Here is a 25,140-nt window from a genome sequence, read left to right on the forward strand (position 1 = left end):
GAGCAGCGTTTCCAGGGCGCGCGCGATAGCGCGAAGTGAAACCAGGTCTCCGCCTCGGAGGCGCGCTACAGCGAAGTAGCACGAGGTGGCGGCCGGGACACCCATGCGGGACGGGGCAGCGCGCTAGCGGAGCCGCCGCGCTGTGTCCGGGGGGTTTCCTGGCAGCGCCGGGGTTTTACCTCAGGCCGTGGCTGCGCGCGGGCCCCTCGGGCGGCCGTTGCCCGTTGCTCGCACCCGCCCCTCAGGACCGGGGGGCGGGGGGCGGCTCCTTTGTTCCCCAGAAGGGGGGGCGGGGCGGGGGCTCGGCGGTGCCCGGCGCGCGGGGAGATGCTGACAGATCCCTGATGGATGTGCAAGATGGCGCAAGCCCGCTCCAGCCACCGATTGTCTTAGGCGGCGGCGGCGGGACGTAGCTCGGGCTCCCCGCGCGCAGCGCCCGGGCCCCGGGCATGCGATGGCCGCCGCGGGCTCCCCCCTGCCCGCCTGCCTGCTGGGACTGCTGCTGCTCGGCTTGCGAGGAGGTAAGCGGGGCCGGGGCGAGCACATGGCTGTGTCAACAAGCGCCCTTCCCCTACAGGGTGCCGGGGGGGGGGGGCGGATAAACTTTCTCCCCTTCATCCCTCGAGGCAGGGCCGGCTGGGGGGCTGCAAAGTTGCAGCTCAAGTCCCCCAGAGGTGGAGGGGCTTCAGGGTGTGATGGGCAGCCCCCCCAGCTCTTCATTGGCATCCCCCGAACCTCTCTTTCTCGTTCCTTTGCGCCATCTCCGTATGGGGACGAAGCCCAGGTGGTGTCGGGCTTTCGTCGTGGCCACTGAGCGCCAAGTCGGGCTGGGCCAGTCCCAGGTCCAAAGACCGATGCTGGCCCTTGGCAAGGTGGGCAAGGGGGTTGGGATCCGCCTGCAGGGAAGTTGGAAGGCAAGCGGCCCGCTATTTCCAGCCTAGCAGGACCACGATCTCCTACAGAGCTTTGGCTGGGGTTCAGATGCACGCAAACACACCCAGCAACACCCCCCATTGGACTGCAGCTGAACTACAAAAACATCAAAGGGATTTTCCCCTGGACCTACCGACCCCCGAGAAACTCTAAAGCCGCGATTTCCCCCCCCCAACTCTGGATGCTCTTCGAGGACCAAATCATTGCGGGTGGGGGAGGAAAAGCCAGGGAAGGAAAGTGGTCTTCTCTGGCCAAGGTGGGATTACAGATGGACTTCTCTCCTCTGGCTTTATTTAAGACTATCGGGATGGGCTGGAAAGGGTTTCACCACCTTGAAGAGGGGAGAATTGGGTAGTTTTGGGCGCAGGTGCCCGTTACGCAAAGCTGTCAGGAAATCAGGGTGGTGCTTCAGACTGTAACGCCTGGTTCGTAGCAGCTGAAGGTAGCGGGTGTGTGCCTAACTCTTGGAAAACAGAAAAACACTGAGGAGCTGAGTGTAAGGAGGCAGGTCTCCTCGCTATCACTCTGCTGTGATTCCTGGACAGATAATAGTGTGATTAAAATGAATGAAGTAATGTCTCTTGTTTTGGGCGAGGGGGGGAGCATGTTATTGAAAGTTGATCTTCATAAATCAAGGTCTCCCCTAATTTATCGTTTAGGGATCCGCTTAGATTTCTTTGCACTGTCCTACCCTGCCTCTCCGCGCTGTGAAGTAGGGGATCTGACTTTTCGGTGTGTTGTATTGCTCCCTCTTGAGAAGGCTTTGCAGCAATTTAAAAAGTGATTTTTTCCACCCCCTCCTCTCATGCCGGTCCGCTCTTGCACACTTTGGACGTGGTTAACGGCAAGGTGCAAGTTTCTGTGCCCCGTTTAATTTAATAAGGCACTCCATGTGTATGTCCATCGGGGACCGAATGGAAGCCTGCTTCACTGAGAGCAAAGCTGGGACTTGAGGGCCCTGCCTGCCCGGGTACTGTGTCTCGGTGGGTGTCGTTTTTCTTGGGACGGTTGCTCTCTCCATTACATGATGCCGGAGCTCCATCCTCATGCGTGCGCGTTGTTTTTTTCTTTTCAAACTTTCCAAAATTAGGGCACAGTGCCTCTTAAATAAACCAAGTGAAAACTGACCTGCCTGGATGCTCAGTTCATTGGAGCTGGGTGCAGAAACACGACGGTATTTCCTTTTTCTTAATTTCCTGGAGTTCTTTGTTCGGAGTGATGGACAGCTTTTGTCTGTTATTGCTGAGCCCTACATTCAAAGACAGGCACAGGATATGAGAGGCACCCAGGCTCTGCTCAGTAACAGCCTTGGAATTAAATATTGTCATTTATATTTAAGTAGGCTTAACTTCTAAATTAGTGAAGCTATAAGCTTTCGCTAATTCCTTTTCTACACGGCTTTAGGTTTTTTTAATGTGGAAAAGGATTGGTTTCTCCTAAATTGGTGTAATACCCTGTCTTTTCTCTTAAAATACATACAGGCTATCTGGTATCATTTCCCTAATAAAACTCAGAGACGATGTATGAAATTCAAACCTGTGTTCCGCCTTTGTTTCTTTTGGGGAGTTCAGCCTGAGAATTTGGTTAAGTACCAGGAGTTGATCGGTTTTCATTTACGATCGGCACTGCACGGTTAATAAAACAACAGCCAGGCTCATCTAGCAGCAGCAAAGTTACACGTGAGATCGGAGAGCATGGGGTGTGCGAATATCGACCCAATATATGGATACCTAACCACGCATGCACGTGTTTCCCAGCACTGATGCCTCGGGGGCACTTATTCTGGCTCAAGTTGTTATTTAAGTTGCCACGGCACCTAAAAGCCAGGCAAGGCAGCAGCTCGTTGTGCTGGATGCTGTACATGTGTAAGGCAAATGACAGTCCCTTCCCCAAGCAGTGCTATGGTAATACACACACAGAAAGTCTGTACTTGGGCGTGATGATTTCTTTCTACCGTTCTGATCACCCCACAGATCCTGCTGGAGCCTGGTAGGACTTGGGCATATGTAACGAAAACAGATTTGGACCCAAGATCTCTCTTATAAACCCGATTCCTCCCCCTCTCTCCCTAGTCCTGTACCATTCCCACCCCCCAGGCTTTACCGGTAAATGTGATGTAAACAAGAGCAGCTCTGGGCCCTCTGGTGGTAACGCTTGCTGGACAGCAGCAAAGACACTGCTACTTTATGCATTAAAATGAGAAATGCTCTTTTTCCCTCCCTCTTCTAGCTGCCTTGATTTCTCTGCCTCCTTCCTTTGTTCCTGGGATCTTCCCCTCTTGCCTTCTTCTTAGGGCATGTTAAGTGTGCTGCACGGACGCCAGGCTGCACCAGCCCCTTCACAGCTGCGCTCTGCAAATACTTCCGAAGTGGTCCCATCCAGTGTGTGCTTTTTTTTTTTTTTTTTTTTTTATCCCAGCCCCCCATGCCGTCCCTTCCCCACTGCCCAAAAGTAACTTCTTTGTCTGGTGTGTTGAGATCAAGAGAGCCTGGCTTTATCACCATGGTGCAGCATTAAGATTCAAAGGCTGGCTCCCTGCTCCTATTGAAGTCAGTGGGAGCTTTCTCATTGACTTTGCTGGGAGCAGAATGGGGCCCCAAATGTGTGGTTTCTGTGCGAGAAGCAGCATGTTAGCACAGCTCCATGCTGAGACTGCTTCCCAGCTCCTGACTTTCTCCTGTTGCAAGCGGAGAGCTAATTCTGCATTGATTAGAGAGCACACCACACATTTTATTTTGCAGATTGTCACTGCCTCAGCCCAGAAGATGCTTTTCTTTTTATTTCTTCATCTCATGCTTGGATGACTGAGTTTCTGCCCTGTGGTATCATCCTTTTATTCGACCTGACAAAACAATTTGGGGAAGCTTGTTGCAGATGAAGAGCTTAAATCTGAACAAGCCTAAATCCAAATATTGGGAGAGGAGGAAGAGTCGATTGAGGTTGCTTTGAAATCACTAAAGCATTTGAACTTTTACTGGAGCTTTTTAGTTTTACAGAGTTTAGAAACTAATAAATTATGGAGCAGGGCTCATGAAAACCTACCCAGTCACTTTATCCAAAAGAATATGTAATGTTTTTGGTTTTTGCAGGAAAATAAAAATAATTGTTTACACGTGTTCAGGAGTCCTTGGCAAGCATATAAACCTGATGGTTAAGGAGGTGAACATGTCAATAATTGCACTTTAAAAGAAGAGAGGCAAGCGGGCTGACAGCCTGAAGAAAGCGTATAGCCTGCCCGTCTGGGGCTGCTGTTAGATCATATGTCGCTGTTCCATCGCAACCTCCGCTCCATGGAGCCGAGTCACTTAACAAACTAGACCTGCTCCAGCTTTGGTAATTTAAAACCGGAGTTTCATAGCAGAGGAAAGGATTCGTTTCAGTTTTGCTCATTGTTTTCACAAAGCTAATCGTAAGACAAAGGGCCGGACTTTCTTTTTTCCACCCCCTGCTTTAAACCAGTGCTTTTGCCAAAGGGATGTTGGCTGCTCTGAGCCAGGAGTGAGGATGAAAGGGGAGAGTGCTGCTTTTTCGGAAATGCTAGTGTGTGGCCCACTGAACAGATGGCCCCTGATTGGGGACCTGTAACTGATCCTGTGCTCTCCAGTACTTTACTGCTTCTCAGTATAATGGAGCACTTGATTTATCTCCATTCATTTTCAGGTGTGGAGTGAGATGTGATGAGGAAAAGGGAATCAGAGGGTGTAGAAGATGCTAGTGTAGCCTGCCCCGGAAATGAATAATCACTCCAAAGTTTAGATGAAGAGTATCTAAGGGTGCTCCCCTCCCAGAGACCTTGCCTTAGCTCACCTTCCCCAGCCTCCAGCCTTGTCTGTAGCGTAGGCAGCATTCATTAGCTGTTGAGTTCAGGATTCAGGGAGACCTTGGGTGCTGCCTTTTGATGCCACAGGCTGTCAGGCAAGAGCAAGACCTTTGAGGCCTGTTAGTCCCCCGTAAGAATTCCTCTCTGTTACTTCTGGCTCACCCCTGTTGCTCAGACCTCATACAAACTGTGGTATGGTCCTCCTCTTTGTGGATGGTCCCAATTTTCATTCCCTGTGTGAAGCACCACATGCCTGAGATGTTGTGCACAGAGGATGTGGGGCTTTCCACCATAGGTGGGACTTGCTGGGTCCATGCTGGAGAAGCCCAAGAAAGAAGTGACCCACCACTCTGACCCCAGCATTATTGCCAACGCAAAATGCTGATGAGCTTAGGTGCCCGTGCTGGGCAGTTCCTGTCTACAGGTAAGCTAGGAGGTATGACTACCTCCCCTGGCAGCCAGTGAGGAAGGGTCCCTTCTCATGGATGTTCGACTGGGCTCAGATGCAGGCTTGTGACGACCCTTGTGTTTTTGGACAGGAAGGAAATTCCAACCTACCATGTAGTGCTATTGACTTTCCTGTGTTTGGAAGGCAAGGAGCCCCTCTCTTCTGGGCCCTTTCCTCAAAGATAGAGGAGGGGAGCAAGGTGAAGACTGGGGAGAGGTCAAAATTGAGATAAAAAGTGGCTTGAAGGAAGAATGGGGGCCAAGGAGAGAAGAAGGATTAAAAGAAAAAAAAAGGTAGACATAATGCAATAAAAAGATGGCTTGATTCTAAAGTGTGAGGGTGGTTGTTTCCAGGTGTGTGGTAAAGCAAGGGGGTGTTATCCCTTTATATGGTTTGGGAGCCTTCTGGAGGCCCCTGAAACAGTGCTTTTTTTCAGGAGCAGCTGCATGGCTGTAGCAAGGCCTTCAGGTTTGCGCGATACGGTGGTTGGGTGCCAAGAGTGCTGTGTGCTTTCTCCACATTTTGTGATGTTAAGTGCAGAAGATGCAAGTGATGGAGACAAGCTGGGGTCACAGCAGCCTGTGGAACAGGGACTCTTCTGGCCAGTGTAGCTGGCCCAGCAGTACTGATGAGCGTAAAATGGGATAGAGGATGTTCTCAGATATGGAGGAGGAGAAGGGTGGACCTTCCGGTCACCCACTCTGCTTGGAAGCAGTGGACAACTTGCTTTCTGAGAGGTTGATGAGTGTGATTGTATTTTAAAGGGTTTGGGAGTTTTGGCTTCCTTTGAAGCATTCAGTTGTTGGGATTAGGTGGGTGTATTCCATTCATTAACCTATGAATGATGGGGGTAGGGGTTCTCAAAGACCTGTGTCTAAAGGAGTTGGATGGAAGTTACAGGTCCAAGTTTTATGGGCAGAATCATAGCAAGTGACAGAGTGCAAGTTGGAGTGGATGCTGCTCTGCACAGGGCCATTTCTCTGTGCACTGTTAGAGCAGCCTTGGGGTGCATCTAATTGCTCTGGGCTGCATTGCACACTGCAGGAGGAGCTGCTGTGTTGGGCAAGTCAGTTCTCACTTTGCTTTTGTCTGCCTTGTCTATTTAGGCTGCATTTCACTGGGGCAGGAGGTTGGGGACCTGCAGAGCACTCAGGACAAAAGGACTCTGCTGTTGTTGAGTCCTGAGACAGGTACCTTAGCCCTGGATCATTATCCTTCCAGTGTAGACTCCCAAAGGCTGCAGCTATTTTTTCACAGAACTTTGATGTCTTGAATGCTTCCTCCCTATTCTCCATCTGTAGCTGTATTTCATGTTTGCTGGCTGGAAATGGTACAGATAACAACTGGACATTCAGTTGGGGGCAGTCTTTTGCCGGGGAGCCTGGGCCTTCATCCCACACTCCCTCCATACTTGGGTAGAATCTGTATTGACCTCAGTGGCAGCTCTGTCTGCGTTAAGAGTGTGTGGGCTTACTTCATTGCTTTGCTACCCTTGGCTTATGCAGGGGCAATTTCTGGAAATATGTCTATGCATGTTGGGAGTAGCCACTGCCAGGCCCCATATTTTCAGTAAAACATTTGGTCAGTCCTTTCAGTCCCAGGGGGTTTGCACTGTGCTGTGGAAGTGCTGCATGGTTGGCATAAGCTGTCCAGAGATTTGGTCTGGAGAATTCCTGTTGTGCAGTATGGGTAGCTCCTCCACCAGCATGCAGTGGAAGAAGGGGCAGGGTGAGGCCTGGAGGACCTGAGATGGACTGGGCCACCTTTCATCACTTGGCTCTGCTACTGACTTCCTGTGTGACTTTGGGCAAATAACTGAATCTGAGCCTCATTGTCTTTATCTGTGGAATGGGAATAATGCTAATACTTGCTTTGTCTTGTTTAGAATATAAATTCTTCAGGGGAGGGATGATTTCTCACTATGTATTTACACAGTGCCCAGAACTACAGGGCCCTGCTGTGAGATGTGGCTTGGATGAATTCCAGGAATAATAATAATAATATTAATAGGTGTAAAATAAGCCATGTTAATTGAAGCTGTTTTGAAAGCGGGTGGGGTGGGGTGGGGGTGGAGAACCCAAAAACAATATTTACTAAGTGGCAAGAGAAAAATCAGTGGAAGAAAAAGTTCTTTTGAAGCTTCCAAAAGGAATCGCAAACAGCATTCAACCACAGCAACAAAATAAAACTAAAACATAAAATAAAATAAAGGCACTTCAAGGTGTTTTAAGCTTTTCATTAATTCAGAACTCTCTCCCAGTCTCTACACTACGTAAATCTGGGCATTCAAAAGCACTGGTAATAATTGGTTTCTCTCAGCATGCCTTGTGGCGTGATCAATATACGAGGAGTTGGGTTTGTTTTTTGTTCAGTAGTCATACACACTGTCACAGATCATATTGTTCAGGAAGATGTTAACTGTTTCTCAAAGGGGGACTTGCAGAATGAGCACTCCAGTCATTTTCTCTTGGCCTTTGTGTCAGTGCTAATAATACTTTTTTTTCTCCCCTGGTAATAGGAGGTAAAGCAATTTTCCCTTTTACAGATTCCAGAGCACAGACAGTTGGAGTTACGACAAGCATTTGTTTAATTGGCTAAACAACACCCAGTCCCTTTGATGAATAAGTCAAGCCGGCTGCTGGGGAGAAATTGAGAAATGTTTTCTATTCTGCACGCAGTGACTGCAACACACACACTAGATCGAGGAGTCATTGTCATAAATCCCTCTTTTGCAGGACTTTGGCTGGGATGAGCTCAAGTGCGATATGCAGCACGGATTGGATAGGTGTGTTAGGAAGTAACTTGCAATTAGACTTGTCTAATGAATGTGTAAGCCTAAGTAATATCCCCTTCTCATTCCCCCCGCAATTAATTAACCAGTTTTATAGATTGCCTTTGATTAGAAAATGAAGTTTATTTTCCCCATTACATTGAATGGGTGTCTCAAGAGCAGCTAGGGCAGTGATTCTTAACCAGGGTCCCCCAGCACTCTGGGGTCCTTCAAGCTCCTTTCAGGGGTGCTGCAGGTTGCCACACAGTGTTTAGTAGCAGGTGTGCAAATATGATGCACAAGGTGAACCCAAAAATTTCAAGTAGAAAACCATAGTGTTAAAAACAACCTGGCCTGTTGTGGTTTTTCTGAGTTTGTTGCAACAGAAGAATCGCTTTAGTATTTTTCTGTAGTCCAAAAAGAGTGAAAAAAGAGCTGACATTTTCTGAGAGGGCCTCGAGTCCAATGAGGGGCATCTTGAGTCTAAAAAGGATGAGAATCTCTGCGATAGAGTTTACATTTTCCCCCCTCTTAAATTACCTCCTTGCTGCACTTCCACCTTCTTTTCCTGTGTGTCCATGCTGACCTCTACAGTAAACCTTCCTTTGTCCCACGGGGGGATTCCAGCATGAACATCATCCTTCCGGGGCTATTGAGTGTCCTGGTGAAAACTTGAGCTCAGAGTTTGGAATTTGCCTTCCAGATCTGGAGCCTGATAAGGGAGGTCTTTGAGGACCAGCCCCAAAGTCTTTGTAAATCTGTGCCTTCATGTGAGTAATCCCACAGACATCCTCAAAAACTTGAATTTCCAGCACGTCTCAAGACAGGTGGACTTCAGAGGATTGTCGGAGACAAAGAAAGGGCTTTCAGGGTCCCTAGCTCTCAGGGGCACCTCTCCCCCATGGGTGCCTCGGCTAAGTGGATGTTAGGTCAGGCTGTCAGCAGGCCAGAGCGTGCTGCCCTTGAGTGACCGTAGGACTACTTAGGAAATAAAGTATCCCTGAACGCCTGCAGGGGAGAGCACAGCCCTGTCCCTTGTGGATCCTGATTGCTTATATAAGTAAGCAAGGCAGGATCTTGGACCTTTTGCTCTTTATTGAGGCAAAATGTCCACACACTCAGAACCAAAGGGCTGAAGGGGTTCTCCTGGGCCATCATGCCTAATAACCCTTAGTCACCCAAGGGGCTCTGTTCCATTGGCTTTGAGAACTAAGCAGAATTAGGCCTTCTTCCATAGATGCTTTGGCTGGTCCCTCCAGCTTTTGAGCCATGCTAGTACTGCCACATTCCACAAAGACCCTGTGCCCGTCTTCACAACGGGTGCTACTGGGCTTTGTGCTGCAGATTTGGTTAGGGGCTGAAGGAGCAAGACTCTTTCTCCTCACCCTGGAGTACGCAGGAGCCTAACTCTGTACTTCAGCTACTTATCCAAGTGCTTCCCCAACTCGTTCATTTATGGGGCATCAGCAGTTTTCAACACGTGCACTGCAGGGGTCCCATGAGGCCATGCAGCGTGGTCCATAGATAACAGCAGGCCGTCTTGCCTCTCTTCTCTGCTGGAAACTTGAGGTTAAGTAGCCTTGGCAAGAGTCTGTTGGTTCCTGGTGTCTGTGGTTGGTACCACCAGAGAGAGGACAGAGCTATCCCCGTGTTATAAAGAGGGGACTGTGGCCAGGGAAAGATAAGGACTGGATTTTTAGAGGTATGGAGGTGCTTCAAATGAGAATGAAATGCTTAGGTTCCTTTGGAAACCCCAAAGTGCTGCAATAGACTTTTGAAATATCTGGCCTAGCTGGGGGTATGTAGGAACCTTGTGCCAGAGCAGAGGGTCCCAGGCTGGCACTCTAACCACTCTTATCATCCATCTTCCCACAAGCAGCTGGTATGTCTGCCATTTTTGGGGATTGGTAGAGGGCTACACTGGCCTTGAAGTGCCAGCCAGCACAGATAAAACAGGGCAGATTCCATGGCTGCTAGAACAAATCTGCCCTAAAGCAAGGAGGAATTGGAGTGGAGTGGAGGTGTCTGGAGGTTGTGTCCTACCCTGGGGTGCCTCCAGCCTGGCATGGAGCAGGAGACAGTAGCCCAAGCCAGCTCTTGTCTAAGAGCAACAGGTTTAATCAGGAGCCCCATCCATCTTCCTGCTCAAGCAGCCTTAGAACGAAGATCCAGGCAGAATGTTTATGGAGGTAAACATGATTATTCCCAATCACAGCCTCTAATGATGGTTATTATAATGACAGCCATTGTGGGGAAGGGTATGTAATTATGTTGATTCTTCTCTTTATTGTACATATAATAATAAGCTATTTTATGCCAGAATAAAGGGGGGAGATGGGGAATTTATTTCATTAGTTTCCTTCCCCCTCCCCCCCAGTGATTGCCTCTTGGGTCAAACACTGCGATCTTTACTCAGGCCAGATTCCCACTAGACTCAATGGGGAAGCTGAATGAGTAAGAGTCTGTATTATTACTATTCTTTTTTTAAAATGATAGAACAGCTTACCAGCTGCTGCAGAGATTGGGGTCTCAGTCCCTGCAGAAATTGTGTTCGATGCTGTTTCGATGATGGCCCCCTCTAGAAAAATGCAGAGCATTCCTCCAGTTCCTGACTTTTCACGGCAACTTAATTGATGGTTTGTGCTGGCTGTACTTTAACCCCGGGGCTGTCTCATAAACAGAAGTTGGAGAGGCCGATAGATCACCGCAGTGGATGAGGAGAGTCTGACATTTTAAGACGCTTAATGGGTTAATAAAATGGTGGAAAAAAATGTGGGTCACTTTAGGTGCCTGCTGCTAAATGGAGTCTGCCTGTTTTGTGTGCATGCTCATACCTCTGCAGCAGCACCTTTGACCTGCTGCGCAGCAACCCCGCGCCTTTGTCTGCTCTGTCCATCTGCCTCTTCTCGAGTTACACCCCGTGCTTATCCCCCGTAATCTAATTTGAGCTGCTGTAGAAAGGGGTGAGAGGTTTAAAAAAGGAGAGAGAGAGAAGCAGATGCACCAGGGCTTGCAAAGTAGAAAGGACAGGCATTTTATTTAGAGATAGGACCTTTCTGTCATCTTTCCATGTTTGTTTTTAAGGAGCAGAAAAAAAGACACAAAAAGGGCTGTGTACTGCATGCTGTGGGGAGTGCAACAGGCTCCTGTTCTGGGTTAGTCCATTGCAGTGGATGCGGGTAAGCTGTGGCTGGGTTTCTATGCAAATTCTCCACCAGGCCCTAGGTCTATTAACCAGTGCTCGGGAAGGACCAGTCCCCGTGGACCCTGTGGGTGAGAGGAAGAGCTACTTTAGGATCAGACCATAAGTGTCTAATAATCCAAAATGATTCTTTCTCCATATTAGACCTACCCGGTGGAGCTCTGTTTGGTTCACAAATGCACTTGCAAAGCTGCTATGAACTCCAACCAACCATTGGATGGCAGAATTTCAAATTTCCACAGCACTTTATATGATGCATTTGGGAATCTGTTGAGTGAGTCAGCCATTTTAATAATGAAACCCCCTTTGGATTATTCCAAAGAGTGAGAACTGCCGCCCATGAGAACTTGGTAGCATATTTCGTATTTGCTAAGAGGTTACACAGTGGATTTATGAAGGATGGTTTGGACAGGGATGATCCTGCCTCAGGCAGGGGGTTGGACTAGATGACCTGTGGAGGTCCCTTCCAGCCCCACTTCTTTCTGACTGTGTGATTACTTCTGGAATTCATTGCCATTTGGGATGATTGGGAGCTCCCTGGGTACCAAGCAGAGCTGGCCTTAGGGATGGGCGACAGCCCAGGGTGCTGCGGTCAGGCATGTGCACACACACGAGTGAGCAGCCTGTGCTCACGGCAGCGCTGTCCCCCTTCCTCAGCCAATCTCTGCCCCAGGAGCCGGGCTGGGCACTGTTAGGGGTGGGGGTGGGACCAATATACACATTCACCCCAGATGCTGTTTTTCCTAAGGTCGGCTCTGGTACCACGCTAGCAGCTGGCCTGTGTAGCTTTATCCAACTGAACAAGATTGCCCTCTCGCTTCATTTTCCTATAGTCTGTTCTGTAGCCAGGAGGATACTAATTGAGTGTGTGGGGCCTGGTGGATTAGAGTGACTCGATGCCATGGTGTTGCACTTCTTTCTGAAAAGCGAATGCTTCATGTTCTCATAGACTGAGCCAGCTGGGCTGATGGTTTGTGCTTGACCTGGGGCAGGTGATTAGGTGTTCCTCTCTTGTACATAAGGGTTGGAGCCAGTGGTTGCCATCACTGGTTCTCTAGCACTAACTAGAGAGGATGGTAAATGGGAAGTCACCAGTGAAGTTGACTTGGTCGCTACTCTGATATTTATGAGCGTGACTGTAGGGTTGTGTTTGGGTCCAGGGATTTCATGGCAGTGGACCTACTAGATCACGGAGGCTAAATATGCCTCTTAATCCCAGATGCTGCCCTTCCTGGGCAGAGCTGAGGCTTAGGTGCAAGGACCTATAGCTGCTGCTGGCTCTTTTTCCTGCTTCCTTGCAAGTCAGTGGGAGTTTTGCTCATGGTTGCGGTGGGGGCTGGGTTTAGTGCGTTCTGTGCTTTGCTGACTCTGCCTGTTCAGGATGTTGCTGATTAAATGCTGGCCCGGCTGATTAATATCACTGGAAACCTGTCCCATGCTTCTAGGATTTGAGGAATGAAGGGAGATTGATCATTCACGATGGTGACAGGCCACAGAAAACGGTCCTGTTTGTGCTTCCTGGCAACATTATACTAGATCACACCGCATCCTCTTTCCTTCCCTTGCAGTAGAGGAACTGCAGGCAGATCTGAAGGGAGCCAGTTACCAAAGAAATGCTACCTGGATCTGGTCTAATTTTTCAGTGACTTTTGTCATTTCATTTGTAATGTGAGGCTGGATGGAGCTATTACTCAAGCAGTCCATAGAGTCCCCTGCGTGGTTGCCACTAAAAGCCACGACAAAACTCCTTTTCACAACTGACGGCACAAAAAGGGAATTGAATGAGTAGGATGGGGAAGTTCTCCCCCACTTGGCACATGGATGGGCTCCGGTTATGTTACAAACACAGTCTAGCGAGGGCTGTTCTGGTCGGTGAATCCTAGAAACAGCAGATAGAAGAGACACAGTTGACCTTGTCCTTTCCTGGGAATACGGGATTATTCTTGACTTTACCTCTAATCATGTCTGAAGGCATGTCCAAAATGTAGGCTCTCATGGCACCTGTGGGGAGAGTTCCTACATTTAGCTTATTTCTGTTCTTTTTCTCAGTGCCCTAGACCTATCCCTCCTCTCTACCACCTTACAAGATTCTTTCCCATCCAGGCATTCATACCCTTCACATTTTCACACCTTCCTTGGTCACCTTTTGCATTTCAGGTCAGCTGATAAACTTTTATTTTAGGCTAATTTTTAAATTGCAGGCCTATTCTCACCTTTCCTTCAAGTCTATAATCACAACTACCTTGCAAATTATACCCTAAAAAAGGTGTGCTGGACTAAATGAAGCAGAAAATACAAAGGATGCAGTGTTTAGACGTTCTGTTGGCAAATGGGAAAAATTAGTATGTATCTATATTGTGCGAAGCCTGGGTTGGCCTATTGTTAGAGTAAATTGTACATTAACTGATCTTCCGTAGACATCGTTTAGCATAATTGGCTAGCACAAGGCCCTTTGTGTTTCTGCTCTGTAAGGCTGTGAGTTAACATTGCTGTGCTTAACTTGCTCTTCATTAAGAACTTAATGGCAGCATCACTTGACTGCTGTGACATGAAGCAGACCGATGCAACACATTGGCACATGTGCTAGGCAGTAACAGCACTTGGCCTCCCCCTCTACAGAACAAAGGGCTTTGACTTTTAAGATCCTAGAAGTAATACAGCCCAAAGCGTGCGACCCAACCAGGCTGGGTTCTTTATGGCTAGAGGAGAGAGGAGGAGATATGTCTTGGCAGAGGAGAACAGTTGCTGCCAAATATCTGAGCAATGCCCACTGGGTATGACTGGCCTGTTCCTTGGTGGCAGTCGCAGAGGGGCTGAGGTTTCCCATGCCTTATCGGACAGCAGATTCCCATCTGTTTCAGTGCCTTGAGGGAGCTGTGTCTGGTTGTGTCCTGTGGGCCGTTCCTTGCTGACTCGGGTAGCCACTCACTTACCCATCCATCCATCCCTGTCCTCTTCCCTCCTCCTTCAGGGGCCACGAGGTGAACGAGCCTTTGTGACCCAGGAGACACCAGTGCCTGAGTGAGGCACTTGCACACCGACGAGGCCAGCTGCTTGTTGGGCCCCGTGTTGCTGAAGCCTTAGCCAGGGAGCTCCGGAGAGATGAATCACTGACTTCCTTGGCACCTCTCTTCTCTGCCTTCCAGATTTCGGTCTTTCCACGGAGCTGGCCTTTGTTGTGGAGCCCAGCGATGACATAGCTGTCCAAGAGAAGCCTCTGATACTCTACTGCCAGGTGGAAGGAATCCAGCCCATCGCCATCACGTGGAGGAAGAACGGGGCGATGGTTGTGGACAGTGAAAACACCTTCATGCTGGCCAATGGGTCGCTCTATGTCTCCCACTTCCAGAAGCTCCGGGGGGATGGCTCGTCTGACGAGGGAGAGTACGACTGCATGGCTCAGAACCGCTATGGCCTGGTGGTTAGCCGGAAGGCCAGGATTCAGGCAGCAAGTAAGTGTTGGGCGTGGCCTGTCTGGGTGTCCGTGCCTTGGCAGAACCGGGGGGTTGGTGTGAGGGGTTTTTGACTGGTTGTGTTCAAGGGTGTGCATGAGTTCTGCCAGCTGGCTGGAGACATAGCAAATGGTCTACCAAGAGCTGGGGGAGGTACCTGGGGCTCAGGCAGGTTGGAGACCTGGCATGCATCAGGACTGGGTTGTTGAGTTGAGCACGTGCCTGCCCTTGCAACTCTGTCCCTGAAGAGCTGATGGGTTTTTAGAGCTTAAATTTGCTCTCCACAGGTGAAATCTGGGAAGGGGTTGGTTGGAGCTGGGAGATGTGACCAGGGTGAATCCAGCCCAGCCTCCCTGCTTTTGAGAACCCGCACAGCAATGTGCCAGTGACTCACTGAATCATAGAAAATGAGGGTTGGGAGGGACCTCAGGAGATCACATCTAGTTCAACCCCTGCTCAAAGCAGCCCCAGCCCCAGCCCCAGCTAGATCATCCCAGCTAAGGTTTTGTCTTACCTGGGTCTTAAACACCCCAAGGTGGAGATTCCACAACTAAGGATGGAGACTCATCTTATGGCTCTTCTCTGTGGGGGTAGGAAGAGAGTTGCAGACTTGCGCAGAAGGTGGCTGCCTTTGTGTGGACACTTGGCTGGGTGGGGAGGGAGGATGGAGTGAGAGAGGAGTGTGGAGCGCAACAAACTAATATTCAGAAGAATGGTGCTTAAATGAAAGGGAAGCTAATCAATCCTTTCTTGAGAGGAGAAAAATACAGAGACCTCACAGTAGCAAATCCCCTGTCCCGAAGGAGCGCACTGCATTAAGTCACACAGAGGCTATTCCATCATTCCTGGCCCCTCCGTGCCGTGGTCTGAAGCTGCGCTGCCTCTCCACCCTGCTTCGGACTGCGCAGGCAGCGACACTTGCCCATCCCCCGGCAAAGTCCTGGTGAAGGTCACAGTTTCTGTCTTTCATTTGGTTATTGAAGGCAGGTAATGGGGAGGCCGTGAGTCTTATTTACTCTGCAGCGTATTGTTGCCTTTGGGGGCAAAGCTAACAACACAAGACAGATGGTCTGTTGTGGGAGCTGGCGGGAGAAAAATGGAAATGTCAAAGAGTGAATGAAATTTAAAAAAAAAAAAAAAAAGAAGGGAGGAAAATAAATGATGGAGCAGGCCCTGGGATGGTGATTCTGTGTCCTGTTGCGGTGCTCTGAACAGAGCGCGGTTATCCCATGGCGTTGAGAACCGCTGTCCTTGTTGCTCATTTTTTACTGAGTGCCGTGGTTTTAATTGTCTGTCTGGTTGTGATTCTGAGGTCTGCCCAAGCCCCGGTAGCAACTAACGACATCTGGAGCAGTGTACGTATCTGTGGTTTGCACAGAATGGGGGGAGGGCATTTTTTTTGGCTACAGATTGCCTCCACGCCACCCAGGGGGGCATGTGGAGTTCAGCCAGGTGCCACTGAGACGTGCAGCATGGCTTGGCCCAGTCCTGGGGATGAGGACATGAAGTGGGCAGGGGGCACTGTCAGGTGTTGGCCCTGTAGGGAAAAAAATAGGACTATTGAAAGACACCCACAGCCCCTTCGGAAAGATGATAATTTCTTTCAAACCACATCCATTGTGTTTGTGAGCGCTTTTGGCATCTACTAAGGGACAGGGTGAGAGTGCCAGGCAGCATGTCCCAGAAGGTCCAAATTTGGCCCTGCTACCCCTGAAACACTGATCATTGAAATCCTTTCCTCCCTTCCAGGCAATGGAATTGGGTGGCTGGCAGCCCTGAGAAGGGACTCTCCCTGCTTGTATATAACAATCCCTGAAAGCTTGGGATGGCTGTTGAAAACCCAGCTTTTCCATAGGCAATGCCATTATTCAAGAATCACTGAGTTTGGGTCTATGCCAGGGGAGCAGCTGGATCTTTAACTTGTCAAGTCTCCCAGTGATAAACCTTAGAGCGCTTTTGGTGAGTAGTTTTGTCATTTATGAGCTGGGAGGTGGCTGACATGCAAGCGGAGCCTCAGATTGCTTGGATCTGCAAACAGGAGACGTGAGAGCCAGAGGGATCACCTGTGGAATAGTAGATCATTGCTGAACAGTGCTGCCTCAGTTCCCGTGTCCCCCCAAGTAGCATCTCGTTTTGTAATCATATTTCAATGTAAATTGCAATGGCGACTAATTGCTTTGAAGCTCCTTTAGGCTGTCGTCTGGCGTTGGGCACGGCTCTCTCATGCTTCTTTGCCGTATGCCACAAAGCCACGTGCAGAATACTCTGTCTTCCACCTGTCTCGCGCAGCAGGTTCCTGACGCTTAACAGGAACCGTTTGCCCAGGATTGCCCTGCAGAGGGCTGACAACATGGGCACCGTAAAAATCCTGGGCTCTTACACTCCACTGTTCACTGTGTATGTTGTGTTCCCTGGTGAGCTGGATTTAGAAAGGAGAAAGGCTAGAGGTGCCAGCTAAGGGGCTTAAGTTTTCTGCTCTCATTGTAGAGGCCCTGGGTTCAGTCCTCTCTGGAAACGGTGGTGACAGCTGTTCTCCCCGGCCCTGTCCTGCCACTAGAGAGATCAAGGGGGAAAGACTCTCACTGACTGCTAGTGGAGGCCAAGTGTGTTCTGGCTCTTCTCTCATTAAGGACATTGGGAAGCACCTGCAGACATCCGTGGGTGCAGGGGCCTGTCCTGGGCCTGGTGGCAGTTTATTGCCTTGTGGCTTGCTGCCTCGGTTCTTTTGGAACCCAGGTCAGCGGAAACAGGCCAACCATCTGACAGCTTGATAATCAATGATGACGTTTGCCAGTGAGCCAAAACTAGAACTTCAATACAGAACTTTGTTTGGAGCTGGGGGGAATCCAAATCCCCAGGCTTGGGCGTGCTGACATCTCCTTGGTGAAGGTAAGTTACAGACTAAAGAGAACTTCTTTCCAGGTGTGGTCGAAACATGGACAAACCCTCTGGAGAAAGAGTTGCAGTAGTGCATGAAGGCTGAAGGTGAGTCTGAGGCCCAATAGGTATGGCCTACGATATGTGCTGGGCCCCAAAGATCTTTGTCTATACGCGGGAAACAGAAACAGGGACAAGTGAAAAGGATTGTTACCCCCTTCCCTGCTTTGTAGCTGGATGAGCTCTGGCGCGGAAAGATGAGGTGACTCTCCCAAGGTAGGAGATCTGAACCCTGATACACTGAGTCCTACCACAAGACTCCTTCTCGTAGCAGGTTGGACATTGCTGGGCCATCTTTTCCACTGGACTCCCATAGTGGCAGCCTCATGGATCATTTTTTGCGCGATGGTTTTGCTTGTGAGTCCTGATCACAGAGAGGGACGGTCATGTGGTTGGTGCTGTACAGACGTGGAGCAAAAACACTTCCTGCTCATGCTTAGAGGGGGTGGTAATATCAGCCTTCAGTCAGCTTCCCCACATCATGCACCGAGCACAGAAATGCCGCCTTGCTGCCTGGTGGTGAGGGCTCTGAATCTTATGAGCTTTGAGTCCACCAGCTTGAGTTCTAGCAGGCATGTTCCTTTAAGGCAGAAAATGTGTATTTTACCCACCCCTCTCCCCACCTCCCTGATGAAATAGAGTAAATAATGTCTTAGGGGCTAAATCCCAGTCCCCCTGCAGATCTGCCCTTCACTCTGATGCTGACATGTGAACAAAAAAGTGAGGGAGAAATAAAAACCTTTCACAAACAAAAATCATGAAAGTTGATCAAGGCTGTGCTGCTGAGAAGTAAAAGGAATCTGACAAAGCAGAGCCCCTAGAGATCTCTACTATATTTTTCACAGGGTTCAAAGGAATGCCGTTAGTCTCATATCATCGTTATATACCCTGACTTTGTATTATTGCTTGGAATATAATCTTCTCAGCTCCGTGGAATGTACATGTTTGCATTCAGGAAATGTTGCCGGATATCATATTTTTATGCTTAAAATTTTCTTCCAGGCACTGGTGGTGGGTAAAATTTAACTGTAAGAATACTCTGGTCACAGATGACGTGTATGTAACACAGGGTCCTCAGTGCTCAACTGCTTGGCAGCAGCTCCTTTGAGGTTCTTGATGTTGGATTTGGAGGCTGCTGGGCAGATGGACAAGGTCTGGAGACCTGGGTGACAGAGTAACATGCGTGTGCTGCTATGCTTTAATGCTGAGAAAAGGGGCCTTCACATAAAGTGGGAATGAGGAACCCTGAACTGGCTAAGGATCCTAACCCCAGTGCTCACATTGACTAGTCCTGTAGCCTGGGCCCAGCCATTTCAACTCCCCACCTCAGTTTCTCTGTCTGTTAAATGGAGTCGAATAGTGCTTTTTTGCCTACCTCTGTGGGGTGGAGTGATTGGTTTTCCTCAGTTAAAAGTACAAGAGAAAGGCTATGCATAGTCATCAAAATCCCAGGCTGTATGTTACTCCACAGAGGACAGGAACTGGCTTCTTCTTCTCACAAGGCTTTTCAGAGCACAAATTAAAATGCCTGTGTACAGTATTTTTGTACCGTACTCCAGTTTTGAATAAGTACAAGCATCCGTGAAGTACATGTATGGCTAAACTAAACGCAAGCCTTTGCTGCTTCTGTCCTACTAACATATTTCCTGGGGTGTCTTCATCTGGGACCTTTTCAGCTGCCTTTTTTGCTGTTTGTTCAAACCCAGGCAACAGCATTGAAAGGTCATAGTGTGCAATATGTTCTTTCACAGTCGGATTAGGTTATTGATTACAGATATTTTCCCCTATAACAACGGTTTCATAATTTATTTTTGTATGACTCCCAGTTGTCTTAATTAAAAATCATTGCATGGTTATAAGCTTCTTCAGAGGCATGGAGCCTGGACAATGCTTCTCGGTAGATCTCTCTGGTTTTCATAGATCCATGGCCAGCGCGGGGAAAGGGAGATCCTTGTTTAGACATGCTGGCATAGAACAGCATTAAAGAACTTTAACTTGTCCTCAGAAAAGCTGCTTCAAGGTGCTTAGATCCTGCCTGTTATTGTTCCTTTCATGCTAAATCTCCTTTCTTCTTCCAAGTCTTCAGATGTGGGGTTTAAAAACAGCTGCATCTTTCAGTGCATGGGCCTGGTTTGGGAGGCTGGAGGCTTGCTCCAAAATGGATCTGCTGGGTGACCTTGAAGCAGTCACGTCCCCTCTCTGGGCCTGTTTCCTTAACTGTGCTCAGTAGAAGTGGGCAGCTCCTTTGCAACAGGTTGGACATTTGCAATGTCTTTGGGATCAGAGATCTAAGGGGGACAGTTCCTTATACTCATGAGTTACTGTTGTTAATGATCATGACAGGGGGTGGTTTTGCATGTTGTGTCCCTGCTTTTATGCTTGGTAAAGCCACGTGAGAGGCCAGGTGGAGCTCATGCAGCAACTGAGGGGCAAATCCTATCCCAGGCAACAAATTCCTCCCCACTTCCCACTTGTTCCAGGGAAACAGCAGCTTCCCCTGGATATACAAATATGTGGGCTAGTGGAGCAAGCACATCACCTGCCACACTGCCTATTCCTACTTGCCTGCCCCCCACGCAGGTAAGAACAGAAGGACAGAGTTGGGTTGGACTTTGAGGGTCACCCAGTGTGACCCCAAGCAGGGCTAAGTGGTGGGTGGCCAAAGTGGAGCCATCCCTGCTGGGTAGCCTTGGTCATACAGCCCTGCCCCATCCAGATGTAGACAGTGGTGTGTGGAACAGGATGAAGTTGTATTTCCACTCTGTTACACCTGTGCTGTGCTGGCTGGGGCCTTCCTGCTTTCAGTGCCCTGTGGAAGAGCCCAATAGCCCTATGAGATGCAGCATAGCTGCAGCCCTAGCTTCCACCCCCTTTTGTTTGCCAAGGGCTTGCCTGTGGGCCAGCATGTGGTTTCTCAGCATTCCCAGCCTTTTTCTTTTTTTGCCAGTACCGTCATTTGATGGAGCTGCCCTGCGTGATCATAAATCACAGCCCAGCCCATGCGATAGGACCCATTGATTATATCACTCGATAACAAGCAGCTTCTGCTAATTGGAAACCACCATCCAACTGGGTCTTGGGGCAGGCGCCACACGTACCCAGCCTGATTCTAGCAATTTTCATGGTGTGAGCTGATGGTATTAAAAGAGGGGGAGAGTGTGCAAAGGACAGTGCATGGCTTAATGCTGGGTGGGTTTCCTGACAGCAGTGGCTCTGCTGTTGTGGGGAGCTGGGCACTGAGATCCCAGCTTGCAGGGCATGTGGTTGCCTGTAGTCTATGGTACAGATGGACCTGTGTTGTTGCCATCTAGCTTGAGCCACCCTCCAGGTACCCTGTTACTCCTTTATTTCGGCAGACATTTCCCCCTTCTGTTCTCCCCACCCCCAGCCCCTTTCTTCCATCCCACTGTGCCTGTGTGTACTTAGCACTTACCCTGCTGGCAGGAGGTGAGGATTGATAGCCTGGGCAAGGCAGATGTTACGTATGTTCTCAGCATTGATTCCTCAGAGCTGTTACAGACAACAGCAGCAGCTTCTCTCCCCAGGCCCTGAGGCTCCCGCTCAAAAGTGCCAGTCTCTTTGACCTCCAGGGCAAGGGGCTCAAGGTCATTTGCAAAAAAAGGCCTGGTGTTCACACGTGCCTGCGAGTTGTTCTGCCCGTTAAGCTATATGTGGCTGCAGAAGGGCTTGGGGAGAATTTTTTTGCTTAAAGCAGCCACGTTCTCATGCTGGCCGCCTCCCTGCCTTGCCTGCATTCAGTGCCGTTAACCTGCAAAACTCCCTTGGAGTTGTGGGGCGGTAGAAGAGCCGCTGAACCCAGATAATGGGAGCATTTATGGGAGTGCAGAGACAAGAAGGAAGTTTAAAAGGATTAAGGAGAGACAAAGGGAGCTGATTATTGTATGGGTCACAATACAAGGCATGAGAATGAGATCACAAAGGGATGTAATTACAAAAGAAGGCCATGCCGGAGGGATCAGCCTGGGATTAGAGTGGGAAATGTTTTTACACAGTTTTGTTCCACTTATTATGAAGTTAGCGTTTGAAATGAAGGTTTAAATAAGGTGGCGCCAACATTGTCCACATGGTATTTCCTGGGCGATGCCAGCATGGGGATGCCACTTTCAAATGCTTCCACAGATTTTGCAGTCGCCACGTGCATGGTCCGCCTGCTTTTCCCTGTGCGTGAGATGCAGGCTGGAGGTCTCTACTACAGGAGGGACTCTGGTTTGTGGCAAATTTGAACCGAACTAAACAACGCATTTTAGTTGCGGAGCAGTAAGCAAGCCTCTGCGGACCCTTTGTGTGGCTTTCTTGAACTCCTAGCTCAGTGATTCTCAACCAGGGTGCCACCAGATCCCTTGAAGGGTCCTGGGAGGGGTGAGTGGGGTGTTAGTAGATAAGCAGCTAAACTAAGCAGGTAAGTGTGGGCTCAGGCTTCTCCCTGCCTGGCTGATCTCCCATCCTTACTGCCGGGCCCTTCTGCAAGGAAGTAAGCACTGTGATCTATCAATTCATTTTTGGAATTGGGTGCCACTCAATTCACAAACACTGTGGAAGATGCCTTGGGTCCGAAACGGTTGAGACCCACTGTCCTGGCTGTCCTCTGAGGGCCCATCTCATATTTCCCAACTCCCTCAGTCTCCTGTTAGGGAGCATCTCTAATTATAACTTTGGTTGCTACAAAGTTGATATATTTTGCAAACTGAAAGTTGGGCCCTTTTTGTAGTGATGCTTTTTGGCGTGCTGCAACATTTGCGTGGGGCAAAAGTGCATTTTTTTTCTTTAAAAATAAAAGGGGGAGCATGTCTGATGTCACTCCAGCCACTTTCAGGCTTAAGTCTGAGCTGGATGCATCCTTGCAGTGCAGGGCTTTTTGTGGGAACAGATGGCTTGCATACAGTTGGCATGTTCATAGATTTCATAGATGTCAGAGTTAGAAGGGACCCAATGGATCATCATGTCCGACCCCCTGCCCCTGGCAGGAAAGAGGACTGAGTTTGCTGTGGTAGTGTGTGGTAAATTTTCCTCGCACCCTCAAACAAAATGTTGTGCTGCAAATCATTTGCTGCTTAGTCAGCTTTGCCCTGAAATACAAGCATCTTTAACACACCCTGAGAAGAGGAACTGCTGGGATGCTCTCTATGCTCCTTTGACAAATCTCGTAGCTCTGAGCGCTGTTTATCACTCCAAACTGTCCTTCTTTGTGGTCTTGGTAAACGTAGAACAGACTGTACCGGTTGTGGCTCCATATCTTTAAAGAAAACAGATGTTCTGATCAGAGTAAAAAAAAAAAGCAGAAAGTTTTGGGTGTCCTGGAAATCTCTTGTGACGAAAGAAAACCATAGGAGAACCCTCCTAAACTTCAGATTGTCCAAGAAAAATTGGACATATGGCTGGGAATTTTAGTTGATTTGGGGACCGGAAGAGACAGGCACTCATCCCGCCCTCCCATTGAGTTTTGGAGCATGCCTGAGTTTTTTTTTAAAGATATTACCATAAGAAAATCTTGCTGATATCTTTTAATAGACTGACTCAAATAGTTGGAAAAATTCTTCTTTGCAAGCTTTTGGGTACAAACACCCTTCATCAGGCTGAGGAAGCGGCTGCATTTGGTCTGTGCTCTTCCTGGATGGGAACTCCAACTGCAGCTGCTTCCTCAGCCCGATGAAGGGTGTTTGTACCCGAAAGCTTGCAAAGAAGAATTTTTCCAACTATTTGAGTTGGTCTAATAAAATATATCGGATTTATCCAAAGAACCTTGTCTGCCTATGTGCTTAGACCAACACAGCTACAACATATCCCCCTGAGTTTCTTTGGCGCCTTTGAGAATGTACACTTTGGAGTCTAGGTCATCTTTCTTTTAGAGGACCCTGGTTTTGTAGCAGCGTGATGACTATTTTCGTGCAACCTTGCTCTTCTCTGTAACGTTTATCTTGTAGCTAAGCCAAGCCGTAGTCCCAGCACTGTTTCTCTGTCTTGCAGAAGAGTTTGTACTCCAGGCAGTAATGTCACTTACTCATTTAGAGAAGGCTCCAGGGAAATATATCAGAAGAATTTCATTAATGGTAGCACTGTTGAGTTATTTGTCTCAATTAACTCTTGTAGCTCAGCTGAGGAAGCTCTGACATCTCTAAGGTCAGCAGGATCTAAACAGCAGAGTCTCAGACACAACCAGGCAAAGTCCGAGGTGCTTTTGTGGCTAGGACTAAAGCCTCAGCTGAGGTAAACTCGTGCAGCCCCAGAAAAGCCAGCGGGCAATGCTGACTAACAGCTGCTGAGAATCGCGCTCCTGGCATTTTGGTTTTGTTTGCTTCTGTTTTACAATCTGTGTTCTGTCTGTGCAGTACTCTCTGATGACCTTCTCATCTGCTCTCTGTATTGACAATTCAATCATGGGTCCTGCTAGAAATAAGGTGCTATTCAGCTTTACCACAGCTAACAGGATTGAGCCTTTAATGCATTTCTCAGACCGTGCTCAGCTGTGCCTGGACAAGGACAGCACACTTCCATACATGCACTGGACAACACTCTTCTGGATGGCCTTTGTGCTGGGGAGCTGCAAAGGTCTTCTCTGGCAGGGGGATGCTCTCCCAAGGCACAGAAAACCCACTGGTCAGCAGGAGCTTGGTCCACAATCTGCGACAGTCCCTCCCCCTGAAAAGAGCTGTGCTGTCTAGTTCAGTTTGTAGAAGCTTGTGGTTTTAGGTTAGGAGGCTCTGGGTTTGATCTCTGGTGTGTTAGCCGAGATAGTGACTGTTCAGCATCTGCTTGGTAGAGCAGGCCACCAGTGTTTCTTTATAGTGCAAAAATGCCATCCTGTGCAGCCAGTGAAAACATTGGCTTGTATCCACTGAGAAACTCTTACCTGTTAGAACATGGCCTTTTGATACATCTGTTAATAGTTGGTGATTGGCAGAAAATAGAAATACACTTATAATTTTAGGGGAGTTTGGATCCACTTCCGGCCTCTTCATCCACAGTGGCCTGGAGCTGCATTTGCATTGAACTGGAGACTGTCTGGCTTGAGCCTTTGTCTTGGGAGTGTCTGTACTGCTCAGCTGTGGTGCAAGTCCAACAAAGAGGGAAGCAGCGAGTCTCATTGCAGGTGACTCCAGCTGGGAGGAGAAGGCTGGGCCTCCACACAGAGTGTCTATGGCAAAAGAGTGTGTGATGGCCATTGCGGGGAGGACTGCATCATCCCAGTGCCCAGGGTTTCAGGAGATATCACCAGACTGTGGATTAACAACCCAGTTTACAGACATTTGTCGCATCTTATTTTGGCAGCTTGAAACCTTTACTGCCGAAGTGTCAGGAAACACAGCAAATGCAGGTTGCTTCATGTCAAGTAAACTGAGGGAATGCATGTAATTGCCACAGAGTCCAGGAATACAAATAATTCATGGAGAGACTTTATCCAAAGAGCTTGAAATTTAAGTTTATTGCCAGAAATGTTCCTAGCTGGCAAATCTTCCCACCAGATAGGTACAGCAAAGCACTTAGACACATACGGAGATTTAAGGATGAACCTTAGGAGTCATAGATTCATAGATGCTAGGGTTGCCAGGGACCTCAACA

General features: G+C 48.8%; 1 protein-coding gene across 1 annotated transcript in view; it reads left to right on the forward strand.

Annotated features, from left to right (window-relative positions):
- Positions 1-289: 289 nt before the first annotated feature.
- The window catches only part of IGDCC3 (immunoglobulin superfamily DCC subclass member 3), a 180,481-nt gene continuing 155,630 nt past the window's right edge, over positions 290-25,140 (forward strand). Inside the window, exons 1-2 of the mRNA XM_090029075.1 lie at positions 290-521; positions 14,320-14,625. Coding sequence (XP_089885201.1) covers positions 455-521; positions 14,320-14,625 — 373 coding nt within the window. The 5' untranslated portion in view covers positions 290-454. The remainder of the gene's footprint in view (positions 522-14,319; positions 14,626-25,140) is intronic.

The sequence above is a fragment of the Crocodylus siamensis genome, chromosome 15 (genome assembly GCF_052110815.1).
Source record: "Crocodylus siamensis isolate JL-2025a chromosome 15, ASM5211081v1, whole genome shotgun sequence".
Lineage (NCBI taxonomy): Eukaryota > Metazoa > Chordata > Crocodylia > Crocodylidae > Crocodylus > Crocodylus siamensis.